The following is a 10352-nucleotide window of genomic DNA, read 5'->3' on the forward strand; positions in this document are numbered from 1 at the left end:
ACCAGGTCTCCGTTTCTTTTTTTTTTTTTAATGACATTACTAACAAAATTACATTTATCTTAAATCTCTTTCATTTCCAGAGAGGTGCAGGGAAGAGTACACCGCATGCTTGCTTGGAGGAGAACACCACTTGGGACCTTGTTAATGATATTGAAAAACTAAGGCAACATTTGAAAATTCCTGAATGGCTGGTCAGAGTTTCTTAATTTTTTTTTTTTATATTCCTCTTAGCTGTTGAGGGCTAAAATATCCATAAGAAGATTGTGAACATTCTTTTTTTCCTCCTCAGGTTTTTGGTGGATCTTGGGGAAGCACTTTAGCACTCGCGTACAGCCAATCCCACCCTGATAAGGTGCAAATCATTATGTTCGCAATAATAAAAAGCATTGCATTGATTATGATTAAAAAAAAAAACAAGAAAGATAGCCTTCACACATTTTACTTTATTTGTTTGGTTTTAAGGTTACTGGTTTGGTCCTTAGAGGGATCTTTATGTTGCGAAAGAAGGAGATTGATTGGTTTTACGAGGGTGGTGCTGCTGCTATATATCCTGATGGTAAAATTTCTTGTTTCCCTCTGATTACCATATGCGTTTGCGTTTTGTAGACATTTCTGTATAAGCTTTAGTGATCATGGGACTAGACTAGAGTTTTTTTGTGCAAGAGTCTGCCTCAAGACTCAGTGACAAAAAAAAAAGTCTGCCTCAAGAGTTCTGTTGTTTCTCTGTTTTAATAGCTTGGGAGGAGTTCAGAGATCTTATTCCAGAAAACGAGAGAGGTAGCCTAGTGGATGCATATCACAAAAGACTCAACTCCGATAATCTGGAAACTCAAGTATGTTGACATCTGTTTATCTATTAGTTTTGTACTTGTAATAAATTTCTGTGTATGTCAGCAACGGTGATAAATTGAATTTTCGATCGTATAAATAGTATGCAGCTGCAAGAGCTTGGACTAAATGGGAAATGAGGACTGCTCATCTTCTTCCAAATGATGGAAACATTCAAAAGGCAGAAGATGATAAGTTTTCATTGGTTAGTAGTCCGAGGAGTGTGCTTATCTTCCTGATCTATTGTTATATCTTAATCTATATAAAATATTTTTAAGTTGATTTCTTAAGACCTTGCTCTACAGGCGTTTGCAAGGATTGAAAACCACTACTTTGTAAACAAGGCTTTCTTTACCTCGGACGCATACTTGCTGGAGAATATTGATAAAATAAGACATATCAAGACCACCATTGTTCAGGTGCATACTTCATATAAGAAGTTGATTTTGTGGGTTCCAATTATAGTATATTATGCGATTGGGAATGTGTTTGCTTAGCTGTGTGTTTGTTTATTACAATGAGCAGGGAAGGTATGACGTAGTTTGTCCTATGATGTCTGCTTGGGATCTGCACAAAGCATGGCCAGAGGCAGACCTCAAGGTAAAGCTACTAAAGTCTTTTCTTAATATGAGTTATCTTCTAAGTTTGTTTTTACTTGTTGGTAACGCGACCCATGGCCTGCAGATTGTTGGTGATTGTGGACACTCGGCAAATGAGCCTGGAATCGCAGCAGAACTAGTGGTTGCAAATGAAAAGATGAAAGCTTTTTTGGGATGAAAATACTCAGATGGACTGCGTTCATATCTCAGGGACTTGTGTTAATTTTTCTTCAAGTTTGTTTCTGCAAAGTAAGATCACATTCACAGACAGACGTCTGTTATTGTCAAAAAAGAATAATTTTGAATGCTGATACAGTACTTGTTCATTTTGTGTAAAGAGTCTAGTAATAGCAAACATGAAATGGGTATATATGTAATCCGAAAATGTATGCAACTGGCGAGTGATAAAGAAATAGTTAGCATAGTAATTACTAATTACTTATGTTTAAGGGGTAATATGTCAAGGAGAAAAACCAAATACCGAAATTTCCAGGCTTAATGACAGTAGCATTGTTCTCTGCTCTGACGGTTTTATTGTACGATAAGAAATAAAGAACACACAATTTTAGGTCAAAGTATGATATAAACCAGTTACAAAAAAAAAAGTATGATATAAACATATATTAACAGTTCATGCTAGGAAAACTTTTACTCCTAAATGTCCGAACAATTGTTAATGTACGGAAATAACTGTACTTAAGAAACAGCGTTAATACATGTGATATACACGACTCTTTTCACAGTAAAACATGTACGAAGATATTTGATCTTCAAACTCTAGCACCTTACAAAAAAAAAACTCTAGCACCATGTATTGAAGTTGTTGCTGTCACGAGTCTTCAAAATGATGATCCGTCTCATCGAATATCTCTTCCTACAGCCACAATTCACAAAAACAAATGAGTTGAAAACAGAACAAACGAGAATGAGAGAATAAAAAGTAAGTTAGGTTTCCTTCCTTACTTGAAGAAGTTCCTCAATGACATCTTCCATTGTAATGACACCCACAGCTTCTTCCTCCTCGGCTAGCTTTGGCAGTGGATGTCCGTTCAGTTGCAGAATATCAGCATCGTTATCCTTGGACCATCTCTTACTCCTCGACCTAAATGAATTCGCTCTGTTTGGAAAGCTTTTCCATTTCTGAAGTGGTCTCCTTCTCTTCAGCTTCTTTTCTTGTGGGGTTCTCTCATCCTCCACAACATCCACTCTTACTTCAACTACATTCTCTATTCAAAGAGAAGGAAATGTTATTAGTCTTTGTATGAGATCTCCATCTCATATTTACTCCCACAATGCAAAAAAAAAAAAACATTTACCGTTATTAGTAGCGTCATTACTGGGTAATGTGTGGATTTTGTCGCCTTGTCTCACAACAACAGCCATGTGGCTGTGACCTTTCTGGAACTCGTTCAATATATCGTATAACGGTAAGGTTTCTGGAACTCTAGAGAAAAAAAAAAAAGAAAGAACAAGCAATCAGCTATTGAAGCATATGAAACTGTAAGAGATAAAGATACCTTGGGATCCTTCGTATTGTGACATTCTTGACCTGCGTTTCATCATCTGGATTGATAGTCAATAAGTTCTTCACCTGTAGAACCCATCACTAAGATTCTTCAACCGTTGGAAAAAAAAATGATTTTTAAGTTGAAAGGTGAGATAGAATTTTTTACCAAAACAAGACCAATTATGTTTGTACGTTGCTCGTAGTATACAGGGACTCTGCTATGACCTTTCTCAAGAATCAAATTCATCAAATCCCTGTTGGAAGGACAAAAAAAAAGGAAATTATGTTCACGCATGACTTAATATAAGATCCGTGTAGGACGGTTACACAAAGACAAAGACCTGTCCAGTTTTGCGTTGATATCAATCACAAAAGTCTCGGAGATTGGTGTCATTGCATCTTTAGCCATTTTCTCAGATAGCTCAAGAGCTCCAGCAATGATTGTTGTTTCATCATGTGTCAGCTCTCCACCCTTACCAGCCTGAAAGAAAAATAAGATTGCTACATTATTTGGGCTAAAGTTAAAAAGCATAAAGAGAAACTTGTCATTAATTTTGAAGAGGATATAGAGAGAGACATGCCTCATTCCCATGCAAATCCACAAGTGTTTTCAGCTCGGCTCTACGGAAAAGTGCTACATGACCATGACCAAGTAGAAAGTCCAGTAGCTGTAATTATATATAATGCAACAATAAACAAATTTGTACAATAAACAGGACAGGATGACATTGCAGTGTGTTTTTTTTTTAATTACCTTACTGATTGGCCATGCAACTGGAGAGCAGATCCAGACTAGAACACGAACAAATGGAGCAACTGTTGCACCAATCGCCAAACCATGACGGGAACAAACTGACTGAGGTATAATCTGCAGATGAGGAGTTAAAATTAAACTATTCAATTGTGTCATATGGAGAATATTACAGTGTACCAGATCATAATTCACAAGATCTCACCTCACCAAAGAGAAGAATTAATGTCACTGAAATCAAAATAGCACCCCAAGCAGTCACAAGAGCATCAAGAAAAATAGGAAGCGCCTGACAATACAAAACAAAATAAAGTCGAGTTAATTAATTATTCATGAACTTTATGATTTACGTTTTGGGGTAAAAGATAAAAGTTTACCTCCATAGCAGCTGCATTGCATATCAGTAACGTACAAAGCAAAAGATGCTGATTTTTCACAACTGGCAATATCTTTGCTGCATCAATAAAATTAAAAATCCCAATAAGAGAACGCAAGTAACATCTAGAAAATGCATCAATACAATTTAATATTTCCAAAAAAAAATCTGGACCCAGTTTAAGAAGTTAATTAATCTTCACAACTACATAAACTAATCAGATAATCAAATAACAATAACAGGGAGATTCTAGTGACGTCTACCTACCAAACACATGCGAGAGACAATATTCGTTTTAAAAAAAATATAAAAATCAAAGCACACGTCTAAAATTTCTCAGGTTGGTGAAAATAATAGAATCAAAAAAAGTACCAGCATGTTTGCGGTCTCTGGGTGTGCCAGATTTAGCAAGAACCTCGAGATCCACGAGACTCATGGACATAAGACCCAAAGTGAGACCAGACATAAGCCCAGCGAACAAGACAAGCAACACTATCACGAGAATGTGTATGAAGAAGTTGCTGTCGCAGCATTCATACTCCACAGCCATCTTTCTTTTTTTACAATACTCCAGAAAACAAGCACTAAAAGGGTTTCTTCGAGATCATCAAGTACGGTCAAAATCAACCGTCTAGGGAGGGAGAAGTCAGCTGAATACGAGCTCACAAAAAAAAAATTCTCCTAAAGGAACATGAAAAAAAAGTTGGAGAGATTAGGACAGAGATCCGACAAATAAGTGGGAGACGCAAAGTTGAAACACACAAACTCTGCAGGTTGAGATGGAAATGTATTGTTTCGTTTTCTTTTTATCAGACTCGGCTTGCGGTGCTGTTTGTGTAGTGAAAGACTATAGCACCCCTGCAACATAAGGTATGCGTGTTTTCGAGGAAGGGTGTTTTAGTCCTTTGAAGATTCAATCATGCTGACTTGCTGAGTCGATGTATCAATGATTTAGCAGGTGGAGTGATTGATATCGGGTTTCGATTCGAGTATCAGGGTGCACTGAGGAAGGTGTTGTGATGTGATTTTAGGAAATATTTTTTGTAACTAAAGGCACGTGAACTATAGGATATATAGTAGGGATGGGTGCACTGAGGAAGGTGTATAGCAGGGATAGACATGAATCGGATAATAACGAATTAATAAAAGTATCTCGGATATTCAAAAGATCCAAATTGAGAATTTGCATGTCGATGCTGTTGATCTTGCATTTCACTCTAGTATCAGTGTACCAGTTGTTCTGGGTTTCAAATACATTTTTCAAAGAAGATCTATCGATATAAGCCTTGTAGTATAATTTTGATCTATGTGGTAAAATGAATCTGAAATGAATTTGTTTTATTGTGGTGAAAAATATGGTGACTTCTAGTTCTGGTAGGGCATGATCCAACTTACAGTAGATCAGAGGCGGACCCATATAAATATGATTTCTTAAGTTTATACCATTGAAATTCGTTAGTTTTGGTGGTGTAATTCATTTGGCTGCCACTCCTAACTTCTTTTTTAGTCTGGATCCCAAGCCCATTTATTTTCTGACTCAGGTTTAAAATAATCCTGGGTCCACACTGATTGTGATCATATGTGATTTTATATGTTGGGTTAAAATATACTGTGCGGTAAATGAAAATTAAATTTTAGCGAAAAAAGAACAGAACAGAACAGATGTGTTTCAAAACCTTTAATAAAAAACAGAAAAATCGCAATCTTCCACCATAGCTGAAGAAGAGCTTCTGAGAAATGCGCTAAAACATCAACCAATAAGCCAATGGCTACGACTCAACCCAACAAACTATCTCTCTTCCCACTACTCTCACTCCTCTGCTTCATCTCCATCTTCTTCCTCCTCTCCCTATCCAAACGCGCTTCCCTCTCCTCCCGACCAACAACAAACACCCACCGCTCCTCCACCTTCTCCCTTCCCCCCCGCACCTGCGACCTCTCCTCCGGCTCATGGATCTACGACCCAAACCCCAGATCCGCCAGGTACGACGGCAGCTGCAAAGAGATCTTCAAAGGATGGAACTGCCTCCGCAGCAACAAAACCAACGCCCTCGACATCTCCAAGTGGCGGTGGAAGCCAAACGACTGTGATCTCCCGTCGTTTGATCCGCTCCAGTTCCTCGAATCTCATCGAGATACCAACATCGGTACACACACGTTCTTACTTCCTTCTCTCTCTGTGATTGTATACAAAAATCTTTTAAGATTTTGTGTGTTTTAAACAGTGCAGGATTTGTGGGTGATTCTTTGAATAGGAACATGTTTGTGTCACTCTTCTGCGTGTTAAAGACTGTGTCCACTGATCTTAAGAAGTGGCGGCCAGCTGGTGCCGATCGTGGATTCACCTTCTTGCGTTATAATCTCACCATTGCGTACCATCGAACTAATCTCTTGGCGCGTTATGGTAGGTAAGCTAATTAAGCTCTACTCGTTGTTTTATGTTAGTTTTGATTTGCATGCTTATATGATTATACGATTTATTAGGTGGTCAGCTGATAAAGCTAATGGAGGTGAGTTAGAAGCTCTTGGATTCAAAGAGGGGTATAGAGTTGATGTTGATGTTCCAGAAAGCTCTTGGGCCAAGGCTCCAAGCTTCCATGACATCCTCATTTTTAACACCGGGCACTGGTAACAAAGAAATTAATCTTAATGATGTTTCTTTCAGTTTATATGGAGTTGAGATGTTGTTGACAACCTTCTTTTGATGTCTTTTAAAACTTTGTAAGGTGGTGGGCGCCATCAAAGTTTGATCCTTTAAAATCTCCAATGCTTTTCTTTGAAGGCGGCCGACCAATACTTCCTCCTCTACCTCCTGCTGACGGCCTAGATCGGGTTCTGAGCAACATGGTAAACTTTTCTGTTTTCTGTATTCACTCTCCTTTGTTACTGCAATGCAGTCTGATGACAACTCTGCTAGGTTATCTGTTTACAAAAATGAATATGTGCCATAACTGAGTCTATACCGTTTTATAACCAGTCTCTATGTAGGCACCAAAGTGTGGGATATGATAAACTGTTGGTACTGGAATATTTCCATTGTCACAGGTAAACTTTGTGGAGAAAACAAAGCGACCTGGGGGGATCTTATTCTTCCGGACTCAATCACCCAGGCATTTTGAAGGAGGTGACTGGAACCAAGGTGGTACTTGTCAAAGACTGCAACCTTTGTTACCTAGAGAAGTAAGTCATTTTCAATCAATACCGTTGTTCTATCCAAAGTTCATGAATCTTCTTTTGCAAGTGGTAACGGATAGAAACATACAATTTTTTTTTTTTTTGCTGAATGTAAACTCCAGAAAAAGATATAATTTGTCCCATTTTGTTTATTGGTAGGCTGAAGAACTGTTTTCTGTGAAGAACAATGGAACAAATGTTGAGGTTCGTTTGGTGAATCAACACCTTTACAACTCCCTCGAGAATAGGAGCGGTTTCCACGTTTTGGACATAACTCAAATGAGCGAGTACAGAGCAGATGCTCATCCGGCAACATCTGGTGGAAAGAATCATGATGACTGTATGCATTGGTGCCTCCCGGGCCTGACTGACACTTGGAATGATTTGTTCGTCGCAACTCTCGGTAGGATTGAAGGTTTGTAACCTAAATCACATGCTTTGGGTCGATGGGATTTTTCTCCTTTTAAAGTCGTAGTTGATTTTTTTAGTACTCTTGTAAACTTTTATGTTTTTGTCCAACAAAAAATATTATATGTTAGTTCTCTCTTTGAGTAACCTACAACATGCAAATTGTTTTCCATTATCAGGTATATTCAAAACTTAAACAATGCACATACTATCTTTAAGTTCAAGTTAGGTCGTGACACCCAAAGAAGTCATTGCGCAATCTTAAAGTTGTGTACGAGGACACTTTGATATGCAACATTGAAATAATCCACTGCTATGCGTGAATGTAGACTATAATAGTCACATGGAAATTTTAAATCAGTGAAAAAATTCCGAGTTGAACTAGAGAAGGTAGGTTTATGCAAACTAATGAAGAAAAAAACTTACATAAATCTTTCCGCATAGCACAAGGAATACAAAGCGATGATTCCAAGGTCCAACATAATTTGCTCCAGTAACAGAATAATCGATATTGAGATGGAGTACCACATAAAAAATTTATATGTTTTTCGGTGATTTTGAACAGAAATCTATGGAACATGTGTGGAAAAGAATGATCCGTATTGGGATAGCTATCTATACCGTAAGTACTTTCTTACATCATCTAACATGATTATAGGACTGTGAGCATTCACTGTGAAATTTGGAGAAACTTTTGTCACCTCTGTACATATTATGTGTCTATTGTAGAGTAGATATGTTAGCCTCTATATAAATTTGTATCCGGCGGAGAGAAGATTCAACTTTCACTGCTCAGTAACTTAGATTCTCTGCAAATAATCGCCGGAACTTTAAAGAGTTTGCAATAAAGTCTAGATGTTGCCTATTAACACCAAAAAGGTGGGGATCCTCACTTAAATGGTTTCTTCTTTTTGGTATTGTCTTCAATGTATGTATGATTTGTTTTCTGGATAGGTGAAAATTTATTACTTATCGTTTTTGTGCCAAAGCCATGTTTATTGCAGGATTATTAGTGTGATTTTCTTAACTTAATATAAGAATCATTTCTTAACTTTAATTAAAAAAACTAAAAACCGTCTCTTAAATGTTAAATACACGTTTAATTCAACATACAACTACTTTGTGTGTATATTTTCAGTTATTTTTAATGGTGTTAGCTTGGGGATCAGACAGAATCGGGGTTTAGTGCACTTGTTCTATCAATTTACAATCAAAATAGTCTGAAATAAAATCAGGGAAATTTTGACATGACAGGCTTGTACGGTTGTTGCGTGGAGATTGGTCAAATTCACCGAATGCAGAGTGGGATTAAGGGGATTAAACAGACTTGAGGTTTGGTGCTACGATCCGTGAGGATGAAACCATCGAATTGCTAATGTCCACATTAAGAAGAATATACTTGTTGGAGGAAAGACCACTACTGGTTGTTATTTTTATTTACCGGACTGGATGTTGGTTTTATACGGAAGAGGACTCCCCCCCATAAATATATTAACCACAACTGATGCATGGGTTCTGATGAGTGTACGTGTTTGGTATACTGAGCTAACTATATGCCTAACTGTTGGCGTAGAGCACACGGCTTTCAGTTCCAAAACAAGCTAATTTTCCATGGGAGGGACATGGGAGCGACCAAGATGCAAATGGGCAAGCTGCTTATGATGGTAAATATGCCACATATTATAAGATGATTACTTACTGCATTTCAAAAGAACTTATATGGCTAAATGGTTAGTGGGCTAGCTGCTCACCCTTTCTAATCTGTGCAATCCTTATCTAATTTATTTGCCAACCCTATAATTCATTTGCTTAGTCATAATTCTCCATTCGAAATGAAAAGCATTACATGTTTTCTTAATAAATCCATTTGCTTATTAAATTCATTTGCTTATTAAATTGTAATCCTGATTTAAATTGTTTATTTTCTAATCTATTTGCCAATCCTATAACTTATTTACCTGTCCTACTCTACATTCGCACCCTAAATTATACTAAAACATTATCTATATCAATATATAACATTTTTTTTTTTGAAACACTATCAATATATAACATACAAACGCATAATAATCATCAAAGTAGCTCCCAATCCCAAGCCTCATTTTTCACCTTCAGAACCTTTTTGCTCCTATAATAATTCATTTTTCACCGTCAGAACTTTCAACGTACAAGTTAAACCATCAGTATTCAGTGGATGTAAGAATATTATATGTAGATATAGAGTTTATCATAAATATAGTAAGTGATGAAAATCTAATATTACTAACTATATAGCCAAAAAATAATCGACCATTTATTACAAACAGTGGCGGACGTAGTTGAGGAGGAACGGGTCAAGTGCCCCCATCTATTTTTTATTTTCCTTTAGTAATTATTATCAGTAAAAAAAATGCTTCCTAATTCTATAACTAGACATAATGAAATAAAATTTGTGCCCCCGTCTACATATGGTTCTGCATCCCCCCTTGATTACAAATCTAGTATAAAAAAACATATCTACTAGCGGATTCAAAATTTCGAATAAAAATTTTCTACTTTACATTATTAATTTTATTAATACGACTAAAAGTTTTATTTTCTTTCCTCTTTTCAACAACTCATTTTCTTTTTTTTTTGAACTTGGCTTACAACAACAACTCATTTTCCCATGCAACTTGAAAGGCTCTCTCGTTTGGATTATATCGTTTGATGTCTTGATAACTATATATC

The 10352-nt window shown here is 36.8% G+C and overlaps 3 protein-coding genes across 3 annotated transcripts; 2 read left to right on the plus strand and 1 right to left on the minus strand.

Moving 5' to 3' along the window:
- Window positions 1-80: 80 nt before the first annotated feature.
- On the plus strand, window positions 81-1753 carry LOC108856873 (proline iminopeptidase; the record flags this gene model as incomplete). Its single annotated transcript, XM_056986409.1, is given in 8 exon segments — window positions 81-191; window positions 290-352; window positions 463-556; window positions 736-833; window positions 932-1033; window positions 1134-1247; window positions 1354-1428; window positions 1513-1753. Coding segments are annotated over 8 exon segments (750 nt in total), but the record flags the coding sequence as incomplete, so codon positions are not given.
- Window positions 1754-2012: 259 nt separating this feature from the next.
- LOC108863454 (DUF21 domain-containing protein At2g14520) lies at window positions 2013-4935 on the minus strand. Its single transcript, XM_018637889.2, has 11 exons — window positions 4434-4935; window positions 4063-4139; window positions 3891-3974; window positions 3689-3802; window positions 3516-3602; window positions 3276-3415; window positions 3101-3188; window positions 2945-3018; window positions 2744-2871; window positions 2391-2653; window positions 2013-2301 (listed from the first exon to the last, which is right to left on the minus strand). Exons 1-11 carry the CDS (start codon window positions 4609-4611, stop codon window positions 2257-2259), a joined length of 1278 nt encoding a protein of 425 aa, XP_018493391.1. The 5' UTR covers window positions 4612-4935; the 3' UTR covers window positions 2013-2256.
- A 789-nt stretch (window positions 4936-5724) lies between these two features.
- LOC108863456 (protein trichome birefringence-like 13) lies at window positions 5725-7818 on the plus strand. The gene is made up of 6 exons (XM_018637890.2): window positions 5725-6208; window positions 6292-6469; window positions 6546-6689; window positions 6788-6908; window positions 7107-7241; window positions 7395-7818. The coding sequence occupies exons 1-6, from the start codon at window positions 5827-5829 to the stop codon at window positions 7656-7658; spliced, it is 1224 nt and encodes a 407-aa protein (XP_018493392.1). The 5' UTR covers window positions 5725-5826; the 3' UTR covers window positions 7659-7818.
- Window positions 7819-10352: the final 2534 nt, after the last annotated feature.

The sequence above is a fragment of the Raphanus sativus genome, chromosome 5 (assembly GCF_000801105.2).
Source record: "Raphanus sativus cultivar WK10039 chromosome 5, ASM80110v3, whole genome shotgun sequence".
Classification (NCBI taxonomy): domain Eukaryota; kingdom Viridiplantae; phylum Streptophyta; class Magnoliopsida; order Brassicales; family Brassicaceae; genus Raphanus; species Raphanus sativus.